Source organism: Centruroides vittatus, unplaced genomic scaffold (genome assembly GCF_030686945.1).
Source record: "Centruroides vittatus isolate TY-2023 unplaced genomic scaffold, ASM3068694v2 contig_885, whole genome shotgun sequence".
Lineage (NCBI taxonomy): Eukaryota > Metazoa > Arthropoda > Arachnida > Scorpiones > Buthidae > Centruroides > Centruroides vittatus.
Window position 1 is genome coordinate 1,518,926 of NW_027122577.1, and position 27,187 is coordinate 1,546,112.

The window sequence follows — 27,187 nt, forward strand, 5'->3', positions numbered from 1 at the left end:
CCTAACTTATCGAGTATAGAACAGGATGTCCCGATATACAACTTGAGAAAGAGTCCAAGCACAACTGACCATTCGTAAGGATCCTGGAACTAAGATTTGGGTACTCCCTTTCTTTTCTCCTACTTCTGCTCTATCCCCTATTCTTTATTTTAGTTATATAAGTGTAGATGTATATTTTAGTTATAGATTATTTTTATATCATTTGTAATACGATACGAGACCAATGTTAAGATTATAAGAGGCTTTACAGTTATTGTCTCGCAGTGTAAAACTGTCAAGTTATATGTCTAGTGTAATAATTCAGGTGACGAATATCACATATTGGAATCGAGACTACCTGGCATCCTATAAAACAACCTGTACATTATTTTGGGTAGAAAGATTAAAGTTTTTCTTCATTTATATTGTGGCTGTATGCCATATGTATTATGTAATTACATACACGTATTTTTATATTTTTATTTTTCCCTCTATTTCTATTTCTCCTGTATAGCTTCTCCCCTTTGTTCTATTATCTGTTCTTCCTAGAATTTTCTTGTTCAAAATATCTTTCCTTATATGGTCAAAGTGAAACAAGGGGTTGACAGCCCAAGTACAATTTGTGAGGGAGTGGGGACAATTGGGGTTTGAACTTCGGAGAGGAGAGACGTGAGTTTGGCTATTCCAGCACGCCTTAGCTCTCTGTGGGATGGACTAGAGGTTTATGACCGAAGAAGAAAGTGTTGATGATCAGACAATAAGAAAAGGAAGGAGCTGAAAATGTAAGGGTTAGAATCCAGAGATTTATTTTGGAAGAAGTAAGGTAAAAGGCCCGGATGCATCGAACCAACAGAATAGATACATGTAGTGGCGTAGCGTGGGTGTCAGTCGCCCGGGGCAGAGGAAAATTTGCTGCCTCCTTATTTAGGTATCTCAATTTAAAAGACTAAAATATACAGTAATTCTAAAGGACTTTTCAGCAAGAACAATCATTATTATTGTGTATTGTACAGGTGTATTGTATTATTATTATTAATTGTGAAATTTTGCCGCCCCCAGTATGCTACGCCACTGGATACATGTGCTAGTGACCATCCCTTTTTTTTGGATACAAGGAAAGAACTTTGGGTACTCACTTTTCTATCCTTTTTACCTGTCCTATTTTCTGTCTTTCTTCTTAGTTGTAGATTTAGTTTTAGATACTAGTTCTAGATTAATTTTTAGCAGTAAGTAGTGTATTACAAGATCGAATTGCTCGATTCGCCATCAGACATATACTTTTGTTGCGTGTTGTACTTCGGTTACGAATTTGTGGATGATATAAGAAAAAAAGTGTCTTTAATGTTGAGTGGTGGAATTGAGACTGCCTGGCATCTAAATTAATAATCTGTACATCATCGCGATAGAAAAATAAATAAATGTTTTCTTTGTTTGAGTACTCTTTGTGGTTGTTAACTAAACATCTTAATCTCACAATATATATTTCTTGGTTTTTTGTAAAACCCGTAATTTCACAATGGCGTCTGCGACAGGATGCCAGGATTAACAGTCTAATTTGACTGCTTCTCTGTGTAGCCGAGTAATAAATAACAGAATCCTGAGAATAGCTCGGCTTTGATAAAAATTTTAAAAAAGTTTATTAATTACAGTTAACACCGATAGTTTCCAAAGAAACAATTGTACACACTCACTAACTTACAAAGACACTTGGGACCACCCGTAACAATATCACCAATTGGTCTCCACATACCGACGAAACAAAGGACTTATTCTAACTTATGTCTAGCTTAACTACAGTTTAACTAAATTTACAAAGTAAAGGGCCCTAGAGCAAGATAAGGTTGATAAGAATTATACAGGAATTGTCAGAATGAAAAAGTTCAAAGGGGTGACTGGCAATAATAATAAAAAAAACCTTGGATCCGTTTCTTAATAATTGTCTTTGTTATGTGCTTGTCCTGCTTTCCTCTCTCCCCAAAAATCTTCCTTTCATTTGTTCCAATCTCCCTCTCTCCTCTGCCAGTAACCCTCGACCGATCGGGTGCCACCCCCTTTTGTTTTATTACAGTTCAGACCACATGGGTCAACTAACTACAGTGTGGTTAAGTAAACAGAAGCCTGAAGTACAGTTTTTACCGCAGGAAGATAATATAAGGAAAGTATAAAGAAAAGAAAAATAAATAACAAGGCTTAATAAAGCCACATCTGTCTCAATCCCATTTGATGATTTTGCCAGTGTATCACCTGCTACATCACCGTTTTACTTTGTTCTTGTTGGTGTCCTCTGTTACAAACCTCTAAGTTTGTAAATAAAAATGCTTATTTATATATTCCATTAAGTTTTAACTGAGGAAGACCTATGAACAGGTCAAAACATTTATTATTATATTAAAATACTGCAGAAAATCAAAAAGTTTGTTTTATCATATATTAAATTATATTAAAACTTGTGATTTGTTGATATCCCATAACACAATAATGTAGAGATAAATTCTTTACACTATATATTCTAGTTGTGGTTTTATTTTATATATGGTAATTGATTTCTTTTGCATTTTATAAACAGGTAATACCTTTCTCTGCATATGGACAACTGAAAAGGACTCAGATTTTACAAATATAACAGATGATGCGGCAAAATGTGCACTTTCCATAGTAAATGAATATGGAATGAATAAAACATATATTGAATCAAAACTGTTTATCAAATTTGGTAAAACTGAATAAATTTTTTATTTATTTTGAAATATTGAATATATGTAATTAATTCATCATTTCAGGCCTTTCTGTTGGAAAGTTTTACTCTTTATTAGGAGGAAAATTGAATGAATGTATAGATTTAATAATTACTGGTCCAGCAATATTGTCTGCTCAAGAAGCACAATGTTTGTGTTTGTCAGGAGAAGTAATTTTGACTGCTGCTGCTTGGAAAAATCTAAATCATCATCAATCTACATATCAAGCTATTTATTTAAATGAAAACAAATATGTAAAAATATTAGTTAGTAGATTTTTAACAAAATATATAAAAATAATCACTTAAAAATAAGAAAAAGAATATTTTTCTAGTTTTTTTTTATTCATTATTTAATTTGAATTTAGTTAAAGAATCGAGAATTAAAAAACAATGAAATTACACATAAAGAAAAATACGAAACTAAAATAGAACGCTTAAGAAGAACAAGTAAAAATGGGGAGGTGAAACAGATTAATTTAGATAAAGGACATGACAAAGAAGCAATTTTACCGGAAGAAGAATCTAAATTTAAATTGTTAAATAGTACAGAATCTGAAATTAAAGATGACAGTATTAAAATAATTAGATCTGAGTACATAGAAGAAGAAGAACTAAAATCTGAAGAATTACCAGAAAAAAGAAAACAAAAAAGTATGTATATTTTTAAACTAAATTCTGTAAAAATATTTAAATCTTATTATTCCATAATGCTTCTAAATGTTATATCTTTATCTCATGAAATGTGATGGAAGGAAAAAAATATTCATATGTTTTGGTTTTGTAAAGTTTGATGTTTTCTAAATATATAAACCAGCGGTTCCCAATCAGTAGTCCACAAGAGATAAAATATGGTCCACGAAAGATTTAAAACTTTTATTCATTTTAAATTATTATTACCACATTGATACAAGCTGAATTTAATTTTTACTAAAAATGTTATGTTTTCTATTATAATAGTACTGTTAAAGCATGTTACTCTTGAGTTTAACAATTACTTATGTTAAAAGTTTATTTTTAGATTGACACAGTTTATTTTTCTTAAACCTTGTGGTCCCTGCTAACAACAACGAAATCAAAGTGGTCCCTGGTCAAAAAAAGGTTGGGAAACCGCTGATATAAACCATCAAACTTTACAAAAAATTATGAATTCATTTACTTTTACAAAAAATGTTGAAAAACAATTAAGAATTAAGCAACTTTCACATCTTATTGAGTTTAGAATTAAGAATAGAAAAAATGTAAATTGTTCTCTTTGAATATGTTTGCTGTATGCAAAATAAAACATTTTTTTTTTTAAATTTTATAGAAATACTAGCAGATAGGCCCGGCGTTGCTCGGGCAAAAGTAATGATAGCAAAGATTAAGATTATTACGTTATAGTCACAGAAGAAAAAGAGTAATTTCATCAACAAACTAAATATTTCTAATGAAAGGTCGAATTTGAAAATCGGATATTATAATATTGTTCGATTTTCACGACGTGTTCTGATTATATCGTTCGATTTTCATCGAATGTTCTAAAGAAGAAGGGTCGAGAAAAACCGAATCAATCTGTTTAAATTTGAAAATCAAATATGTTCTAACATATTACTCTTTTTTTATTTTTTTTTTCTCCAGCGCTCGTGAATCTTGCACGTCGCTTTCTCTTGTTCTCCATTGTTACTTAACACTTCTATTGATACTTAACACTTCCATTTTTAAAGGAAGTGTTAAGCCTTAATCCTGTCCCTCTCCCCGTGGGGAGAAATTTCGAAAAATCCCTTCTTAGTGTGCGTTTTGTGACGTACCGTAACTATGTACCAAATTTCAACTTTCAACTCTTAACCGTTTGGGCTCTTAACATTTCCATTGTTACGTAACACTTCCATTGTTAACACTTCCATTGTTGACACTTCCATTATTACTTCACACTTCCATTGTTGCTTCACTCTTCCATTGTTACTTAACACTTCCATCAACAATGGAAGTGTTAAGACTTAATCCTGTCCCTCTCCCCCGTGAGGAGGAATTTCGAAAAATCCCCTCTTAGTGTGCGTTCTCTTAACATACCCTAACTGCGTACCAAATTTCAACTTTCAACTCCTAACCGTTTAGGCACGTCTCGATAATGTATATAGAAGCTTTAATCCTGTCCCTCTCCCCCGTGGAGAAGAATTTCGAAAAATCCCTTCTTAGTGTGCGTTTTCGTGACGTACGCTAACTGTGTACCAAATTTCAACTTTCAACTCCTAACCGTTTGGGCTCTGCGCTGATTATTATTATTATTATTATTAACTCGTCTCGATTATATATATAGATTATACAAAATGTACTAAAACTTGTGGCTAAAATAAAGTATTTGAGTTACTGTTTTACATCATTTAAATAATAAATAAAGAATTGAATATTTTTAAAATCTATTTGATTGATTATCTTAGTGTCGTAGTTATATTTTAAAAAATAACATCAAAAATAATTAATTTTATATTTAAGTAAATTAATTCAATTTACGTACTAACTTATACTGCTCATGATAAGTTATTGAGTTCTAGATCAGATTTCTATGATAACAGGTGACACCTTACTGTTAAGAATTAAGAAGTGTAGAATCATAAAGAAGTAATATATAATACAAGTTTGTAGTTAATATATAAAATAATACTCTTCTAAAGAGAATTATTTTCATTTATCATTTATAATTTTAAATTTGTATCGTATTTTACATTATAAAAGACACATGGACTCATAAGATGCACCCTCATTTCAGCACAGAATATTTAGGAAAAGTATTTAGTAAATTTAAGACATTCCATAATGAGATAACCGTGACAAGGTATTACATAAATATATAGTAACATGTAAAGTATTCAGAAAAGGTTACTGCTTAATTTTGAAGAGTTGTATGAGTGTGATGACTGACTGATTGATAATCACCTCACATTATCTAATATTTACAATAATTCCATTTTAAATAATTAAAGTTAATAATAATAATAGTGTAGTGCTCTGTCACTAATTTGTTATATGTATATTTTTTTACTTTTATTTTGTGTGTGTATCAGGATCGGTCCTGCATTGGATCCCTACGTTGTCGCGATATTTTTTTGTAAAACATTCCGTTTGTCGCGTACCTCTGTCTTCAGCAACCACTCGTTGGTCTGGGGTTGGTTGTGACGACATCACGTGACTGGCTAAAAGCCCCGGATGGTGGGGGTTATAAAAGGGAGTGTATAACATGCACGAGAACCTTTTTTCTTTCTTGGGACTTCACCGTGGACAGAGTGGGGAGCACGCTAGTGGAAGGATACTAAAGTGAGGAAGTTCCGACAAAGGAGGTAAACGAAGGAAGGGTTGAAAGTAGCTGGACTCAGGTTTTGGACAAATCAGTTTGCATCCACACGGATATTCCACCCAGAGTGTAATAATTGTTGCCGAGAGATAGAAGATAAAAGGAATAACCCATACAAGTGTGTAGTGCGCCTGTTCCGGTTGTAAAATTTCTTGTTCAGATCGAACAATATTTAATGAATGTGTTGGTCCTCTCAGCATGTACTCTTTATTGTTATATACTGTAAATATTATTATTAGTCTAGGCGGTTCTTTATTTTAGCAATTAGCGTACTAGTGTTTTGATTGTTGTATTTTTTTGTCATATATATATAAAGTTTAATATTTCCTTCCTGAAACCTGTATTCGAGTGATAATTCTTTGTACGACCCTTGTGTCTTCCTTACCAACTGTGAGTCCGATCTTTATCAATACCATACTCACTACAATAGTATGTTTAATTAAACAAGAATTTATTCAAGAATTGGGCTAAGGAAAGATTATACTGTCACTGAAGTCTACTGAAGGCCATTTGGGAAATTTATTAGCTTACAGGAGGTTGCAACTTTATATATAAGATGCAATAAAATTTTTACTTTTTAGACAAATGTATCTTATATGCTATAAAATACAGTAATTTTACAACAATGTCCTAATCTGTAAATACTTGATGTTTTTTCTAATATCTGGCATATATACAATGCAGAATTGACATTAGTTTGAGCTATGACTACATTTGTAATAAGATTTTTGAAATATGTCTTGATACATTCATAATTATTTTAATAACAATTATGACATCGAAAACATGTTTTCATGATGGCATTGTGCCATATTAATCAGATTATTTAGGATAACTATTTTTGAACAGGATATTATATTTATTTATCGTTACATTTTAATACTGGGTGATTGTAATTAAAGTATTTTCATTCAATACTGTCTACTGTATCACCAAGGTATATAGCACAAGTGTCTTGTGAAAATAAAATGTTTGTTGTTTGCAGTGCCAAAAGTGTTAAAAGTACTATAGTGGTAAGTTTTTCAAACTAATTATTTTATGGAAATATCTCTGCATGTTTTGAAATGCTTCCATATCAAATTTTGGTTTCATTTTGACTGCTAAATATCTCTCTAGATAGCATTGAATAGGGTATGTTAATTATGATCATCTGGTTTGTGAAATAAAATTTTAATATCAATCATTTTTAAATTTAATTCTTTCAGATAAACAGAGAGAATTCATAATACAATCTTGCACAAATCAACATTTACCAATCATTGGAACTTTTGTGACATCAGTTGTTAAATTGGTAATTTAGATGTATTATTTTCTGATTAAATTTTTAATTAGTAGGTCATTTTTATGCTTTTAAGAAATTGCCTTAAGTGTATAATAAAATTATATGATGATTTAATTTTTTCTACTGTTTAGTAAGAAAGCCATTATAACACTATTTGTTTAATGTTTAATTGAAAATGTTGGCACTATTTTTACATTATGGCAGTAATCATTTTTATTATATAAGAATTATATGTGAACTTTTAATATATTATTATTTTATATTTAAAATAAAAAATAAAAAATAAAAAATGCATACACACACAGTATGATGATACTATATTTTCACAGATTGCCCAGCAAGTTGGTCTATCTGGAGGAGACCATGAAATCAGATATTTCTGTATGGTAAAAACCAGCATGTTAGTTTATCCCAGGGGTATACCGGCATGTTGGTTTAAGTGAAGTTATACATCATTCTCTAGAGATCACATTAAATAACAAATGAGTTTTTAGTCTAAAACTGTGAAACTGTTAGCATTACATCAAAAACTACAATTATATGTTTAATTTCTTCATTTTATCCTCTTTCTAACAATGTAAAATATTCATGGAATGCTGAAAATCTTTTTAATTTTATTTTAATGTAATTTGATTCAAAAAATGCAAAAATAAAGGATTAAATTTTAGAAACTTGATATAAATTATCTCAATTTACACCAATTAACATCTGCTTTGTGTGAAATTTGAGAGAAAGGTGTTATATTTAAGGTCTAGGTCAGGGATGGCGAACCTTTTTGAGTCTGCGTGCCACATTGTAAGCATACTTAGCTTTAAAGATGTTAATGTGCGCCAAAGTCTTAGACTTCGAATAATGATATTTAAAGAAATTAAAAAAATACGCTTTAATTTGAATAAATGTAAAAAATCTGATTGAAGAAAGGATGATCAGGTGATAAACAGAAAGGATGATTGAAAAGGACAGAAATCGTATGATACATTATGTGCCAGATGATTTCTCTTATGTGCCAAAGTGGCACATAAGAGGGGTGGTGAACCTAGGGCACGCGTGCCATAGGTTTGCCACCCCTGGTCTAGGTAGTTGGTCAGTGCACCTTGCACTGACTTACTACTACTACTACTAAGCCATTAACTGTTTTATTGTCTTGTAAACAAAAACGTTCTTCTTAATTTTAAGTCAGTCAAATTACAATGTTATTATTTTATTGTACTTGAAAGAATGTTTTCAACATTTAATTAACAACTAGTTTTATTAAATTTGATTAATTTTATTTTTTAGTCACAGTTTAACTGGCCAGTAACTATGGGGTTTCTGGCATGCTGGTCAATCTGCAAAAATACAATAAGTTTAATAAAATAATTTATTTATTATTATATTGATATTATTATTATTATATTTATATTTATTATTATATTATATTGAAAATGTGAATTTTGGTTTCCTTTTATTTTAGCATCAACACTTTCATTATGATGAGTATACCATATTGATATACATTTTGTATAGCATGTAGTAAAATAATATATATATAAACAGCAATCAAAAATAATTTATTTTCAATTCCTATTTATTGTATTTTATTTTATTTATCTTATTTTTAATTCTCATGAAATTCAGCAATGAGTAACATGATCTAACACAACTATTTACATAAAATCAGGAGTCACAGCAGTTACTCCTCACCAAGTAAAAAAGTCACTGACTGACTATACATACAGGAATAAGAGTTGCTGATTTTCAGGAGTCTATTTCTCTGCCTCCAAACACCTGAAGTAATTCTGAATATTTTGTTTAAAAGAAAATTGTTTTCTTAGGTAGTGTGCAAAATTTCAAGATTTTCTGTAATGTGGTTGCCAAAATATAAGCAATTGAAAAAATGCAAAACTTGTCAAAAAAGCTGTATTTTCTCCTTCTCCTCCTTCTCCTCCTCCTCCTCCTCCTCTTTCTTCATCCAGCATTGCAGATGCTTGTAGAGGAAAAAACTACTGTGTCTAGAAAGCACAAATTTAAGCCTTTCTCATATCAATGAAGGCTTGCGAAACTTCCAGGTCAATAGCTCAAAGTTGACAGGGCCCCATAGAGCAAATTCAGTTTTATGGCTTAATTTTATGCTTATAAAGATAAAATTGCATGGAAACAAATATTTTATTCAAAATGTTATTCAGAAAAGCTCAAAATTACAATGCTCAAATTTATGCCAATTAAAACTTTTTATAATGATTTTTCTAAACAGCATATCAAAAGCAGTAGCAGCATGTTAGTCGGCGATGCATTTAGTCAGCATTAGGGTTTCTCAAACAGGGTCCCAGAATCCTGGCTGTTTTTTTAACCAGGGAAATCCCGCAAATTTCTTAAAAATTCACTTTTTTCTTATTTTGTGTTAATGTTGAGGAAATTTTGCAAATAGAAAGTATAACTAACTCATAAACTGTCAGAATACATTTGTATTTATTAATTTTAAACCTACTTATTTGTGTTTTTAAATTTTTGCTTGTTATGGCATGTCACAAATGGTCAATAATCAATATGTAGCTTATTTGTGGTAGGACTCTGAAAATTCTTTACTTGTCGGAACCTGTAATATCTGGAATAATTGTGCTTATGCTGTCTTAATTTTTAGCCATGTCTAGTAGCTTCAATAACTGCATTATGCCAGGTTGTGCAACTTGGGCAAGGATAGAAATGAGTACAAAGTCTGCAAGTATGAAGTTTTTCTTCATAAACTTGATTATTAAAGCCAAACCAACTGCCGAATTATCGGGCTATAAGCTTGATTCTGCTATTAAAGCAGCCGAGGTGGTCAAGGTATTTATCAACACACATCCAGCTTTGTAAACTCTTTGTCGTGAGATTGTAAATAGACTTTCCCCTTTAATAATTCACTCTTGTAAAAGCATTTGTTAAATAAATTGTTGTTAATTTTGTTAAAATACATAGTAAAGTGCATTCTTTCCAGATCTCCCTGGCTCTCTAACTTTTCCTCCTCCATCCGCCCACATTTACCCCATATGTAACTGCTTGCGTGCATTCCACAAATGCGCAGAAAAGTAAAATCTAGGTTTCTGTGTTTATCAGAAAACATAGTGGTGTCAGAAGCATAATAAGAGATACTTCTCGAATTCCACATTTTGGTAAAGATAAGCTTGATGCTTGGAAGTGGTACCCACAAGATTTTTACCTGCATTATTGTTTTCTAAATTTTGTCTCCAAGTGCCAAGCTTATTTTTATCAAAGAAAAACTCCTAAGAAAAATTTTAATTATCATCTAAATCAGGGATGGGCAACCTTTTTCTGTGTAAGGGCCACGTTTCAAAACTTTTGAACTGATGCAGGCTGCATACAAGAGAAAAGAGGAAAAAAATGCCAGTAAATTACAATTATTTGTTTATATATGTTACAGTAAAAACTCGTTTTTAGTGAAAATGCATTTTAACTAGTTGAAACTAGTTTTTACTGGATGTCATTGTTAAAACTAGAATTTACTGCTAGTCAAAAATGAATTTGAGTTAAAACTAGTTTTAACTAGACAAAACGGGTTTTAACAAAATGGCTTAGTAAAAACTGTTTCAACCAAGGTCATTCAGCTAACAGGTTCCTATAGTGTATGATGAATTTCGTATCGCTTTAACCCTTTTCCCCCGACATCTCGTTTACGTTTATTTTGCGATCCCTCCTAAGGCAATATAGGTCAGTCAGGCGATATTATTTTAAAAGTTCACCAAAAATCAAATTATCATTATATCTATATGAAAAAAATCACTTACATTTATTAATATCTTTAGTTTTAAATACGACATTTTTTAATGCATTTTATTAGAAAAATTTATAAGAAAAAAAAATAATATATATCAGAACTGACACACAAACTTGATAATTTGTAACATTTTGTGAAAATTAACATTGTCTAGTTATATAGTTGTTTGCTGGCACTGAGCCAGAAAGATGTAGAATATTGTTTTGTACAATTTGATGTAACACTTATTCATGTATGTTTATTCGTTGTGAAATTATCGCGCATTATATCAAACATTTGTTTGAAATCAAAATTTTATACCGCTATCGACTAATATAATGAATTATTATACTTTATTCACTTCGTATCAAACGAGATTATATCTGTTGTAAATAAATTTTACAAAAATCGATATTTACCAAAGTAACAATGAATCGGTACCCTCGAAGTTTTGCTTAAAAAGCCAGGGTACCGATTGATCGGTGCCTTCGGGGACAAAGGGTTAATTAATGTTAATAACACAGATGTGTGACCAATATAATAATAATTATCGTATTAAATAATACAAATGTTTTAATCCCAATCATCACTTTATTTATTTCCCCCAAACATATTTATGTAGCTAAAATTAGTTTTAACTAATGTTAAAAGTTAAAAAGTTAATGTTTGATTTTAGTTTTATCTAAAATCAAAACATGTACAGCAGTAAATTCTAGTTTTAACTAGACAAAACGGGTTATAGCAATGACATCCAGTAAAAACTAGTTTCAACTAGTTAAAACGTGTTTTCACAAAAAACGGGTTTTTACTGTAACATATATAATTATAAATTAGCATAGGTATACTTAATTTAGCTTCTCGAACTGATGTAAGCATAATATATTGGAAATATTTGAATAAATATTAGTCATTGCTAGTTTTAAATTAGTTTTGATGCGTCTGTTAACCAGTTTCTTGTTTTAATTTTTACTAAATTTATTGCGGAAAAATTATTCACATACATAAGTTGTAGAAAATAATGTTTGAATTTTTTCCTTAAGCTGGGAAATTGATATATTTATTCATATTTTATGTGACACGAGCTGCAAAACATATTAATACGAGCCATGGGTTACCCATCGCTGATCTAAATTGTCATAAATTTTTACTTGGAATAATTTTTTTACATCTCAGATGGTTTTGTTTGGATTTATTTTACAGTCCATTTAGGATTAATAATGCTGACTTATGTACTATTTTTAAAAGTAGGAAAAATTTTCAAATTGATCATCATTACAGTGGTAACTTGTGCCTGAGGCAGAACTGAGTTTTGCCACCCCTTCCAGAACACTTGCGAATAGAGAGCTAGTACTTTTTATGAACTATTTATAAACAACTTTAATGTACAACTTTGGCTTAAAATTTTTATTTTTATTTATTTCTTTTCCTTTTAAACATTTTGACCACTCATTTTGCCACTCCTCTTACTTTGCCAATTGAAGCAGTAAACATTTTGCCTCATCCATTGAGCCAGCTCTGCATAACTGTTCTTAAAATTAATAGATTAAATTACCAAAGCAATTAATTGATGATACAGTAGTTACAAAAGAGTATAATTTAGCATTTTAATTAATTGTTTTTGTGCTAATTGATTACTTTTTACTTTACCATTTATTTTTTAGATTAATATAAAGCAACTAAACAGTAAGTCTGAAGTGAGAAAAGTCACAATGTTATTACTTTTTCTACAATCTTTAACTGTCCAACCAGATACTACCACCATCAATGAAGTGATTGAAGTCATTTACACATTTACTACTAATGCTGAAGGTAAATAAATATATAAATTACTAAGATTCAATTATTAGGATTGTAAAGTGATATAGTTATATGAAATATAGAATAAAATCCTAATTTTTGCTACAAAATAATAAGCAATTATATAAGATTTTCTTTTCTGTGATTCTTTCATAAGTTCAACTGAAGTTTGTATATCTTGTCAAAGATCTAAAAGATTATTGTTTTTTGTTTGAATGAATGAGGAATTAAACTGATATCTAAAACATGAAACTCTGAACATTATTTACCATGTTTCTGTCTTTTCATTTCTTAATTGAAAGATTTCAATTGTATCATCTTCTTCCATGTCCTCAATTTTCAATAGACATTTCATTAAATCTATTATAACCTTTACTAGATGATCCTGAAATTAGGGACATTTAAATAACATAATTCTATTTTGATAATCAGTGATAATCAATGTATTCCATTTAAATTTCATAAGTTTTTTCCTACTTGCAGTTTTTTTAACTATTTTCTCTATTAGATATGTTTCACTTACTTGTTTGATAATTGTTAATGGTACTAATTGACTCTTCTGTATGATGATTAATTCTGTAATAATCAAAACAATTGGTAAATAATTGTTCCATTGGAAAAACATTATTAGTTTTTAAATTAACATTAAAAAGCAATGATGTTTAAAGAAACAGTAACTATTAATAATGATAATTTAGGATAATCATGACAGCAAATCAAGTTCTATTAGAAGCTTCTAGCTTTTCATATTTTTATTTTTAGTCTGAAATTTTTATTCAAATTGAAAATGATCTATTGTAGTATTAATAAATTTTTAGAATTATATACTTTGTTCCTTATTCCTTACAATAAACCTCAATCTCATTTACAGCCAATTATCATATCTGATCAATTAATTTTTCATGCCATCTGCTGTTTTTGAAAGGAAATTTTTGTTTTTAAACAAGAGATTGTTAATAATAATAATAATAAATGATGCTTTTAGCCCACAACTTGAATTTAGATAGAGTTAGATAACCTAATAAATAGGATTTTAACAATTTGGAGGGCTTATCACACCAAGGCTGACTGAAAAATAGACCGAAAAATAATCACCACATAAAAATAAAAAGTAGATTGTTATTACATTGCCAATTATTTCATATTATTTTGTTAACTACATTGCACTTGAAGGAATATCTGATGTGTGGAAGTAATTATGACATAAGACAATTAATTTATCAGTTAATAATAGCAAATGTAACCACTAAAAATAGTTATTGCACCTAATTTGCTCAGAATGGTATCAGTATAGAACCACCAAGAAATTATTGTACATACCGTATATCTCGGCGGATAAGACGACCTTCAGATAAGACGAGGTATAAATTTTCGTCGAAGTTTTACAGTTTCGGCTTATATCTGTCCTATAAGACAACCTTAAACTATCAATGGCCTACGAATTTAGTTTAGATCGGCGATCATCATTTAAATAATAATACTGTATAGCGTATATGGAATTATGTCCTATTTGTAATTTTTCAAATGGAACAAATTTATTTTCGTGCATCTGGCAGCATTGCCTTGCGATTGTTGCAAGCATTCGCAGCAAGGACTATATATATTCCTTGCATTCACAATGATTCGGCATTCGGGTAATGATCTTGACTATTCACGAAAATGTCGTATGGGCTATTCTATTTTGTGCATAAACCCTACTCTCTATTAGTAAATAATTATGGTTTGTCTGTCTTTTTATAATGGTTTTAATTTATATAAATTTCAATCTAATTTTTTGTATCTGTCCTATAAGACGACCCCCGGATTTTCGGGGCCTTTTTTTATGATTCAACTAGCGTCTTATCCGCTGAGATATATGGTAATTCATGTTCCATGTTAAAATAAATAACAAAACAATATTTTAAATTAATTTCAAGAAACTTAGAAATAATATAATCAAAATTATCATGTTAAAAATTATTAACAAATTATCATAATACCTTATTCAGATGAAATTGTTCTGGGTTTGGTTTGGTTTTGAATTGGACACTAGATAGTCTTAGCTATTACAGATAAGCTAAGTTGGTTAGGTTGATGTGGTGATTTCCTATAACCGCGAACGAATCAAAAAACAGGGCGAGGCAAAGGCAACAAGAACATTTATTAACTCACATACATCCGACTTGGATCTTACACGAAAAAGGACGCCTCCTATCGTGAACAATTGACAAACGGAAGTGTACATTGACCAGACGATAAACAAACACTTAGCTTGTATATACGTAACTCGATCCTGAATGGTTCTTTGACGATCGGACACACAAAATAAACAGATAGCGACTGACTAAAGCGCGGTTTACAATGACTAATATGATTAACCTTAACAGTTGATCATCTGAAATAGGAGGTGACCTGCTGGAGGCAATAACAAAGTACAAGAAGAGAGAAAGATAGCACCCAAGCATTTTTAATTTAAGTATCCAATTGTCAGAGTTATTTATATGCCAGTTGCATCAGTTTTAAGTCAATTACATAGCCAATCATTCACTTCTCCTTCTTACATCACTCTGTTATATTTCTTCTTTTATATTACATCACTCTGTTATATTTCTGTTATATGTAAGCAGGCTTTTAATGGCCTGCTTACATATCCAAGCAAGCAGGCCATTAAAACATAATATGGACAGGATGCTAACTAAGCAAAAGAGATCCTGGTGTCTTTTTATTATGTGAATATAATAACATACTAATTCCTTTTTCATTTCCGTGTTGCAATCGTGCTGTGTTTACTAGCTAAAATTTTGCTCTTTTGTAGAATTCTGATTATAGTATGCATAAAACACAGAAAATTTGAAATGTCAATTGTAATACTTTTAAATAAAATTAAACTATAATCTGAATTAATTTTTGCCAAAGAAAAATAAAATATTTTGTTATATTTATTTACATTTATAATATTTCAGGAATATTTCTGTTGAATAAAACTATTGTTTTGAAGCAAGTAAGTATATTATAAACCATTTATTTATTTTGAAAACTTGAAATAATATTTTATGTTAAAATATTATATTATGTGTAGTATCATTCATCAGCTCTAGATTTTTTTGACACTCCAAGCAGAGTTGTTTGTAACCCTATATTTTTAAAAATTGGCCTATAAGAATACAATTTATTTATTTATTTTTAAATACAAAATATGAGTAGAATTTTTAAATTTTAATTATAATTGCATTATTTTTTGTAGAATTGTTTTTTGAAAATGTGTTCCTCAAGCTACTCCTGATCATGCATTATCTTGAATATTATCTTTAACAATATGATAAAATGTGTTGATTTTATGATAGTTAAAAGTCATCTTCAGCAATTTAAATATTCATAGATTAATAAAGTTATGATTTATATCATTGGTTAAATTCTTACAAAATAGGATCTAGTTGAGTATTTAAAAAATATTATTATTTTATGTACTTACTATAGGCCGAACTTATAACAAGTACATAAATACTTCATTGCAATATTAATTATAATTTCTTTTTAATTTGATTGTAAACTCGTAACAACATTAGCTTTTTCGAAAACGCACATTGCAGTTAATTAGAATTTTTAAATATTTTGACTTGTTAAAGTTTAAAACTAAAATAAATTTTAAAACACTGTTATTAAACAGGAAATCAGCAGTAAGAAAAAGAAATATAATTCACAAAAAATGATTTATATAAAAAGTTAATAAAATTAGTTTGGAAACTAAAATAAAACCACAAATATTTCTTTTTGGTTTGAATTTATTGTATTCAATATTAACTATTTTAGTAAAAATAATACTTGAAATTATTTGAAATGTCGTGAAAGGACATCATTATTTTGAGTAAGTAGTTTTTTGGACATTTATATTAATTTATATTAAAAATCTTGTTGATATTAAATATTAGCTTCTCTGGAAATTTTATGCTGATTTTTTTCAGCTATTCAAAATTGAGCAAAAATCTTAATTTGTAATAAATCTTTAATTAAAAATATATTGTTTTTATTTTTCTGCATCTTACCCATTAAGATTGTAGGAGAATGAGGACAATATATTTTTGATTAATGCTTAATTTCCTTGCAATAAAATCTAGAAGGTTTAAATTATTTTTAAAAATTTGATTTAGTTTCGAATTATTATGAGTATTATTTTAAATCTTTACATTAGTCAAATATTTTTTATTTGAACAAAAAAGTAGAAAATAAGCTCTGGAAAAACAATAAATAATTTAAAATTTTCTATTTAAATTCTGTTAGTTTTTCTTGTAATTTTTTGTGATATGTTGCATGTACTTTTGATAAAAAGTAAAACAGGAATTATAACAGAGTGATGTTAAATACTAAAATAGTTCATAAAAGCAGTTAAAATACAATCATTTAAAAGAGTTATATAATCATTCTTTCATTCAATGATTATATTCTTTGATAAGAATATAATCTGTGAAAAGGAATAGATTTCTCTCTTTTGAAATAAAAAAATTGCAATGTATTTGTAGTTTATTTTAATAAATAATATACAGGATGGCCATAATTAAAGTTTTCCTATTCAGAGCACTCTGTAGCTGTAACCCATAAGTGGATTGATACCAAAATTTGTACACAGACTATGTGAAGGACATAGAAGATGGTTTTGCAAAAAAAATTTTAATACAAAAACTTCTGTTAGGAGTTCTTTATGGAAAAATGCATGAAGTAAAACAACAAAAAATGCAATAAAAATGCATTTATTTGTTCTACGAGGAGCATGCCTTCTGCAGAGACTGTTTACTGATGTAAGGAATGTTGCTCAATTTCTGCCCCATTGTTCAGGCTAAATTTGAAAATGATGAACAGACAATTAACAGTCAACTTTATTTGTAATGTTTAAAGTAACTGGTCAAAATGTCATATTAAGGTTGTTCTTCATTATTTACCATGTCCTATTTTATGTATTTTCTTGTGCTTTCTAGCAGAAGTTTTTGAACTAAAATTTTTTTACAAAATACTTTTCCATATCCTTTGTATAGTCTGTATACAAAATTTGTTGCCAACCTGTTTATTGGTTACAGCTACAGAGTGCTTCAATAGGAAATGTTTAATTATGGTCAACCTGTATATCAGAGATGGGTAGACTTTTGTAAGATACGGGTTACCTGTTACCTATGTAAGTTTTTTGTTTTCTCAACTGAAAGTTGAGTTAACATCAAATCCTTTATACTCAATAATTAGAGGTTATTCATAAAGTACAATGCTTTAGATTCCCATCATAATCAGTCATTCGAATTTTTGTGTCAATTATGTATTAATCTATACTTTAAATTCTTCTATGACTGCGTTATGTACAAATATAAATAAACACTCTTAAAAACTTTTATACCACAGCCGTTAGAAGAATAGTAAAAAATGGCTGTGGTATAAAGGTTTTTAAGAGTGTTTATTTATATTTGTATTAATCTAATTTGTGAATTTCCTCACAAAACAATATTACCATCAGTAGACATTTAAAAATGCAGGGGGGGAGACACTATAATGGAAGAAGTCCCTCAAATTTTTGTGTCACATAATCGCTACCTTCTCCTGGTCTTTTTGTCAGAGTCCAGTCCTGTTGTTGCTAGTCACCTTCATGTCCATCCTGTAATGGCACTAAAATAAAAGAGCTGTCCTCACAACCATGAGTCAATATATCCTGCTCCCTTGCTGGGTTTATTGTCCCTTCAGGCAATAACAGGTAATGGAACATTCTAGAAGCTTATAAACAAAAGTTTTGTAACCAACAATTTAACTTTATACAAGAAATGATGAGCAATTGTCACACCTATAATATATTCCAAGTCATACAGCACCAAATTACACACAAAAAAAGCCTTATAATAATAATTACAATACTATAATTACCAAAAATCTATTTATTATTAGAAAATATCACAATACAAGAAACAATCAATATAAAATGTTGTTTTAATGTGAAATAATTTAAATTTACCTCAAATTTAGTTAGAATTTCAGGTAAATTCAGGGAAAATTCCCAGAACGTTGGGGCAGTCACTCCAAAATTCACTCAAGGACAGTGATTAATGTCTTGCTCAACCTGCTGTATATCATTAGAAATTCCAATAACATATTCACAATGTTGAATAAAAATTGATACAAAGCCAAAATTATATTCATTCTACTGTTCAGTCATCACATATTATAATAGTAAAGTGAAGATGTTTGTTCGTTTGTTCACTTTACATTCCTAGGCCATTTGACCAATTGATACAAAACTCGGCAGTTAAGTTCATATACTTCTGACTTTGATAATGTCATATATCCCATCCCAAAATATCAATTGGATTTCTATCTACATTCAGTTTGCTAGCTTTTTATGTAGTGCCATCTATTGGCAAAAAATTTAAGAAAATAATAAACTAAATATAATTCTTAGAAAAAAGGATATAATTTTAAAAATATATATTATATTCACTTAATTACTGTGACAGTGATATAGCATGAAATTGACATGCTATATCATTATTGCGACAGGTAGCACATAGCACTTGTCTGCGTGGAATGAAAAGTGTTGGTCTATAAAAAGTCTTATTTGTTTATTTAGTATTTATTTATTTATTTATTTATTTTCCATATCTAACAACTCAGGTTTTTTTTATTTCTGAATGGTACTTTCATAATTCTAATAAGTGTCTTCCAGTAGTTGAGTTGATAAAACCATTGAACACTGCTAGTTAGTTAGTTGTGAGTTCAGGCATCACCAATGAGCTGGCCACATGGAGTTTTCTGGGTTTTGTTTACGTTAGTAACACTTAAATAGGGTCCAGTTCCCATAAAAGTCTTCCTGGGATGCATCCCCTAGGCAGATTACTCAAGTGTCGCATTGCCTTAACCAAATAAACCAAACTAATTCTAACAAGTGATTATTTATTATGACATCGTCACAATGGCAGACTGCAATTTTTCATCACAATGTTCTCAATTCTTTTAGTGGTGTCTTGTCCCTGTATATCATATTTTTCCTGTTACCAATAGAGTTGTACTGGTTATCTATCTAACTTCTTTCAGAAGGAATTTTCAAATGAAGTAAGTTTGGACTGGAAATTCGTATATAATTAATCTGGACCTCCTGTCCTAAGCTTTCCATATCTGGCTTCAACTTTTATCTATCTAACTCCTTTCTTGAGATTAAAGACAGACAGCAGCAGTTGGAATTTATAGATCTACAATTTTTTCAAATTAAAGCCCAATAATTTTTCTATAGATGAGATATTTACAAGAACATACTTCCCACATAGTTTATACAATATGTTACAAAAACATGTACAAAAATATCTACTGCTTTTAAAATATCTACTGCACATAAAAGCAATTATTCTCACATTTTTGCAAGATATTTCTATTTAAACAAGTCATATGAAGTCTTTTGGACGTTATGGTTAGTAACTTCAGTTATTTGTGGGACTATCACAACCTATCCAACACAGATAACTTTTCAAATATTAATAGTAGACCAGTATTTGTTAGTAGTTGACCATCCTCTCTTCCAGGAGGATGGTCATCAACTACTAAAGTAGGTCAGCGATTAATTTTAGTTGAATTACTTTAAGCCCAGTGGCGTAGCATGGGTGTCAGCCGCCCGGGGCGGAAGAAAATTTTGCCGCTCCCTTAAAGGCCACCCGGGGCGGGCTGCCCCTGCCGCCCCCACTACGCTACGCCACTGTTTAAGCCTCTTCCGCAACACTCTCGTCTTCCTATTGGACCTAGCAGTACAGTGGCATTTGAATAGGAAAATTACATAATACAAGGTTACCAGCCTGCACAAAATATGTTTTAAGTGGTTTTCGAAGGTGCTGAGTTTAAATATTTGGTCTGTTTTTTGCAAAATTTGATTCATTGCAGATAACCATTTGATATTTGGTTGTGAATGGTACAGTTTGTTAGAGCTAACATTAGAAAAAACGCTGTCTACTTGACCAATGAAACTGTGCCATTTTGTAAGAATATTGTGATAAACATGACAATAGTAGGCTAAACTAACCAAACTCTATATGGTTTTTGTTTTAATGTTTGTTATATTGTGGCTGTACACCATATATAGGAGTCGTATATTTGTATTTTATAATTTTATTCTTATTTCCATTCCTCTTTCTTAGTTTTTCCCTTTGTTCTTTTGTCTGTTCTACCTGGAATTTTCCTATTCGAACTTCCTTTCCATATATGGTCATAGAAAATCTTCAGAACAATAGGAGGGCATGCAGCCCTGAGAGCAAAAGAGAGAGTAAGGGTAGAGTTGAGGTTTGGACTTCCAGTATGTTTTAGCATTGTATGGAAGAAATGAGGGACATGAGATTTCGAGTAGAATGTTACTGATATGTTATTGAAGGACTTAAGGATATACTGTGCTTGTTACAGCATAGTGACTAATTCGATGAGTAGAGAACAGGACCTTCCGATATATGACTTGAGAAGAAAGTCCAAGTACTAGTGACCATTTGTAAGGATCCTGGAACTAAGATTTGGGTACTCCCTTTCCTATCTCCTACTTCTGCTCTATCCCCTATTCTTTCTCTTAGTATATAAGTATAGATGTATATTTTAGTTATAGATTATTTTTATATCATTTGTAATACGTTACGAGACCAATGTTAAGATTATAAGAGGCTTTATAGTTATTGTCGTGCAGTATAAATTGGTCAAGTTATATGTCTAGTGTAATAATTCGGGTGACGAATATCACGTATTGGAATCAAGATTACCTGGCATCCTATAAAACAACCTGTACATTATTTTGGGTAGAAAGATTAAGGTTTTTCTTTGTTTATATATATTTCTTGCTTATTTGTAAAACCTGTCATTCCACAATATTATAGTATTTGATTTATATAAATACAAAGGTTATCTTACATAAGGATTTATCACACCAAGTGACCAATCTAACACATTTTAAAAATTCTTTAAATTGTGTACAGTAGAGGAATAAAGAATTTTTAAAATGTGTTAGATTGGTCACTCAATGTGATAAACCCTTATGTAAGATAACCTTAGTTATATAAATCAAATAGGCCCTACTATAATATAACAAACATTAAAACAAAAACCATGAGAGTTTGGTTAGTTTAGCCTACCATCAAGTACTGTAATATAATATAATAGAAGGATTAGAAGTATGAAATAATCTAATAATCTTAATCTTTGTTGTTATTTTTTGCTTGGGCAATGCCGGGCTCATCTGCTAATATTTTATATCTTATTCATTGTTTTCAACTATTTTATTTACTTTTAAGTTTAATTTTAATAGGGATGCATTTTTCAAATTGCCTTTGGTTTATCTCCCTGTTCTCATCAAGATGACTCCTCCAGAGCATTGATATGTGCCAATAAAATCATGAATTTTATGAAAACAACTTCAAGGTTAGCAGTCATAGAAAAGTAAGGACAGTAAAGATAAAAGATGATATTTCAGCAGTCATTATTTGATATTTATTTCAGAAAATGCTCAATTTCTATTGCTACAAATGTTGCTTTTTGTGGAACTATTGGAAATCAATTTCGCCAAGAATATTCAGGTTTGAAATCTAACTTTCTGCAATACAAAATTATTGAAATATATCTGATAAGTGTAATTATTAAAGTTAAATACCATTAATAATAGAAATTTTTATAAAGTTAATTAAAAATATAATATATTTTTTAAGATTAACAAAATATGCCTCGAAATTTATATTTATTTATTTTACATAGTTTAATTTAATAATTTATAATTAAATAATTGTTTATCATCACAAAAAAAATTTCTAAATTTTTATTGTGATTATCATACAGGGTGGGCCAACGAAAACGAAACGGCAGAATTATTGTGTTCGTCCAAGCAAATTGTTCGGACAGGTCGATTTTATTCTCAAGGGGGACATCTATTCAAATAAAGTTTTTGCAATTCTGAATACAACAGACAACAAAAAATTTTAAAACCTCATTTATTTTTTATTAACTAAACAAACATTTATTTCAAATAAAGTAACAAACATAAGAAAGAGTTATCAAGTATTCAATAAATGTTCGAATTGAGCACCACTAGCCTCCATACAATAATACAAATTGTACTCAAAACGGTTTCTTACACTTCGGAAAGTTTCGGATGTTATTTGACAACACTCGTCTATAATTCTTTGTTGTAATTCTTCAAGAGATCCTGGTTCGGTTGCATAGATCTTACTTTTTAAATGTCCCCAAAGAAAAAAAATCAAGAGGACTAAGACCTGGGGATCTAGCCAGCCATTCTAAAGGACCTCTATGTCCGATCCAATGCCCAGAAAAAGCAGTGTTCAAAAACTCTGTAACTGGTCTTGCATAATGGGGGGCTCCATCTTGTTGGAAAGTAAGGCGGTCTTCTAAGTATCGGTCGTCATGTTTGACAATATCAACAAGTAATGGATATACAGTACAGTACAACACTTTCAAGTAAATCTAAATAACTTTCTCCTGTTTAATTACCATCTAGGAAAATGGGGCCAAGTAGTCGATCTCCAAAGATTCCGGCCCACACATTTAGCATTTGCGGAGTTTGGCTATGAACTTTCATGAAATATGCTTGGGTTATTATCTGACCAATATCGACAATTGTGAAGATTAACCATTGAGTTTAAAAAAAACTATTATTAATTTTTTTTCCTTGCATATGCGGTCTAGCTTAAAAGATTTTTTTTATGTTTGTTAATAATTTGTCTTACTTTTTCCGAAGTAAATGTTTGTTTAGTTAATAAAAAATAAATGAGTTTTTAAAATTTTTTGTTATCTGTTGTATTCAGAACTGCAAAAACTTTATTGCAAAAGATGTCCCCTTGAGAATAAAATCGACCTGTCTGAGCGATTTGCTTGGACGAACACAATAACTCTGCCGTTTCATTTTCGTTGGCCCACCTTGTATATTAAAGGAATATAAAAATTATATAATAAAAATTTCTAATATCATCTATAAACTGTAAGAAATACAGAATCTTATAACTGCTACAGTTGTATAAATGTATATTATAATGTATATAAATGTATAATGAAAAAAAAACTATTATTTTACATAACAAATAATATATATATTATTTCATTCATAAAATATATATTTTTAATTTAATTAAAATAAATTAATTTAAGATTTGAAAGTTTTGCCTTTTTCATATTAACATTTACAGTTTATAGAGTACTCTGCATCTGACTAAGTAAGTAATTCCTCCATGCAGCCAAACTGCCTGCATCAAAATTACTAAACAGTGCGGTACAATTTCAAGTATTTCATTGAATTGTGAGATGCAGTGGCTGAATAAACAGGGGACCTATTCTGAGCTCTTCCGATAACTCAACGAAAGCGATACACTGGACATTTGATAAGTCCCCTTAGCAAAAGGCAGTTTAGGAACCTTAGACAAATTGCTATTCTGTACTCCACGTTAAGTGGGTTTTGCTACGGGTAGTCAGTTGAGATGCGTCTGGGTCCCATGCTATCGATAGCTGTTACACTTTAACCAATCGCAGTTTAGTTAACATTGTATTTTTGTCACATGACTGCAACCCGCCATTTTCTAAGCAAAGCACGTGGTTTTAGTATTGTCGTGTATCAGCGCTAGTGAAATAGTTTTGTTTTAAAATGTCGAAGAAAGGAGAACGAAGCCAGCAAACTACAAGTCGCCAGTTCGAGATGCTCGTTAATTTTATGGAAGACAACCCTAAATTAATGTCAGGGAAGTTAGGTGCTTCCTTTACCGTAAAAGATTACCAGAAATTGTGGCAAGAAATAGCCAACTGTCTGAATTTCGATGGAGTTGGCTCACAAAAAGATCCAGAAAGATGGCAGAAAGTAACTGATAGCTTTGAATATAAATATATGACTATCATTTTAATTTATACATATGCGAGTGAAACCTATTTCAGAAATAACATTCATGCTATAGCTACTTACTTTAAATTTTAACAAGAAAGCAATTACATTATTCATACACAGTTAATTATTTTTAAGCAATACAATAACATAGTTTATTAACTCTCTCTCCAATTGCTCGTGAAGTAAAATCATTCATACAACAAAAGACTCCATGTTGTTTTCACTTTCGTTACGTCCCTAACAGTAGCTCCAGAGTGGCCGATAACAAAAACTTAGTCATTGCACGTGGCTGTCGGCACCGAAAAAGAAACGTATGGCTTGAAATAGCATTTTCACGGTTGATTAAACGCAAATCACGTGGTTCCGATAGAAACTGGTTTTTATTGTATTCGTTAGCTTAACGATACTACTCAGAATAGGTCCCCAGGTCTGTTCTCTGAGTGGTAGCTATGGGAGATGGCACTACACTGTTCAACAGTGCTGTCACAGGAAAGTGTACAGCATCTTAATAGAATCATTTTTATTTCATGTACTGTTTTGATTGGTGCTAATTTTGATAAAAACATTAATTTTAATCATGCATGATAATTTATATAGATCTAATTACTGTGTGATAAAAACTGAGACATAATTTTATTTTTCTTTGAGGATGCTGCAGTTTCAGTGTTTATCACAAGCTACCACTGAATAAACCATATTCACATGGCATGATGAGGCAAATTTCATTATTTCAATCTGTCAGGTGTCAAAGAAGTCAGATACCTTCCTTCTATAGAAAATCAATGAAATACTTGGACTGTTAAGTCTTAAACCATGCAGAATACATTGGTTGTTTCCTTCCTCATTTTTCTATGTCAATAACTCAATGAAATGTCAATAACTCTTTTTCCATACCTCTTCAATTATATTAATGGTGGTATTAACAGTGGCAAAATGATACATCAGTCTGGATAATTCTTTTATATCCAATATTAAAATTGAAAGATGCAATAGTAGTTCATTAATCTGACACTTATGAGACAAGAGTAGTGCCAAATTATCAAAAATACCAGATTACTGGACTTTTGTATTTTTGTAAAATTCAGTAAGTTATATATGATCTTAACATTGTATACATACTGTATGTTTTGTACTAGTATACACTGATGTATGCTTCTCACTTGTTTGTATATACCCTATAATTAGTCTGAAGATGATATAATGCATTACTATATTGTATGAAGATTATCTGAGAAACCTTCAAAAAGATTAGTTAATTATTTCTAATTAATACACAAGTGTTAAGTACAATGTTCTATATATATAACTAAACAGAAATTGTCACATATGTCAGGTTTGTTTTTGTAATCTAATCCCTTAAGTAGGTGGGGTGAGATTTTCTCGGCTAGAGCAGGGAAACTTGTGCATTCCTTTTTGTGTGGTGGGTCAGTACTGACCAGTGTGTGAGTCTGGTGGAGAATCAGTGTCATGCTTTTTGATTGTCAAGTGCCAGAGTGTTGCCCACAGTGTGTGTAGAAAATAAAATTCTACTTTTTTTTCTTGTGTTACAAAGAAGTTGTGTACTTTATTCAGAACTTGTAAACAAGAACATTTTAAAACATTTATCAACAAGGCAATGTCACAAAAACAATAATTGCCCCCTCAATATAACAAACATACAAAACAAAACCCATTACAAATATATTTAAAAAGTAACAAGTAAGTATGTAGAATCTTACTTGCTAAAAGCCCCTAATGGATGTTAGCATTATTAGAACATCGCTTTTGTTTCTACAATGAGACAGGTAGCATAGAAGGATATATTCTGTAGCATACAGTGATGAAGTGGCTGCTTTCCTTCATTTTAAGCACAGTTACAATAAATAGATTATAGCTGTGCATTGGCCTGTGAGAAAGAAAATATGTCAATCGTGAACATTATTGAACACAAAACGTGTGTTATCTCTAACATGTCTAAACATTCTGATTCACAGAATACTAGCATGCTGGATTACCAAATATTTCAGATAATTCAGTAAAGGATTAACAAACTTCTTTATATTATAACTTTATTTAGCACAGTAATAATGAAGTATTTAGTTTTTAAATCTTTAAAGTACATATTTTTAATAATACAATAAAATGTTTATTTTTAATTTTATTTAATAAATTAGAAAATAAATTTTATTATTTCTTATGAAATCTTTCTTTTTTATTTCAGTATTTGGTAAAGTAATAAACAATGTGTTTAGAATATTGCATTCGTATTCAAATTATGGAATTGTATGTGATAGTAATACATTTTACAAAGCACAACCTATGCTAGGAGAAGAAAATTTTATAAAAGTCTCATTGAAGAATTCTGATATCTTGAAACATGTGAAATTACTTTATGAATTTCAATCTAAAGATTTAGAGTAATTTAAAAATATTTTCATATAATGTTTATTTTTTAATTAATAACAGTAATTATTTGATATTAAGCTATAATTATAATAATGTAAATTAAA

At 30.0% G+C, this 27,187-nt stretch overlaps 1 protein-coding gene and 1 long non-coding RNA gene across 2 annotated transcripts in view; one reads left to right on the top strand and one right to left on the bottom strand.

Annotated features, from left to right (window-relative positions):
* The window catches only part of LOC136983757 (adenylate cyclase type 10-like), an 85,434-nt gene that overhangs the window by 21,399 nt on the left and 36,848 nt on the right, over positions 1-27,187 (top strand). The window contains exons 7-15 of the mRNA XM_067280600.1: positions 2,546-2,692; positions 2,760-2,980; positions 3,082-3,367; positions 7,250-7,335; positions 12,721-12,868; positions 15,799-15,836; positions 22,128-22,240; positions 22,319-22,395; positions 26,899-27,094. Of these exons, the coding sequence (XP_067136701.1) occupies positions 2,546-2,692; positions 2,760-2,980; positions 3,082-3,367; positions 7,250-7,335; positions 12,721-12,868; positions 15,799-15,836; positions 22,128-22,240; positions 22,319-22,395; positions 26,899-27,094 (1,312 nt within the window). The remainder of the gene's footprint in view (positions 1-2,545; positions 2,693-2,759; positions 2,981-3,081; positions 3,368-7,249; positions 7,336-12,720; positions 12,869-15,798; positions 15,837-22,127; positions 22,241-22,318; positions 22,396-26,898; positions 27,095-27,187) is intronic.
* LOC136983775 (uncharacterized) lies at positions 8,557-13,176 on the bottom strand. Its single transcript, XR_010882087.1, has 2 exons — positions 13,126-13,176; positions 8,557-8,654 (listed from the first exon to the last, which is right to left on the bottom strand). It is a non-coding gene; the product is annotated as an uncharacterized lncRNA (long non-coding RNA).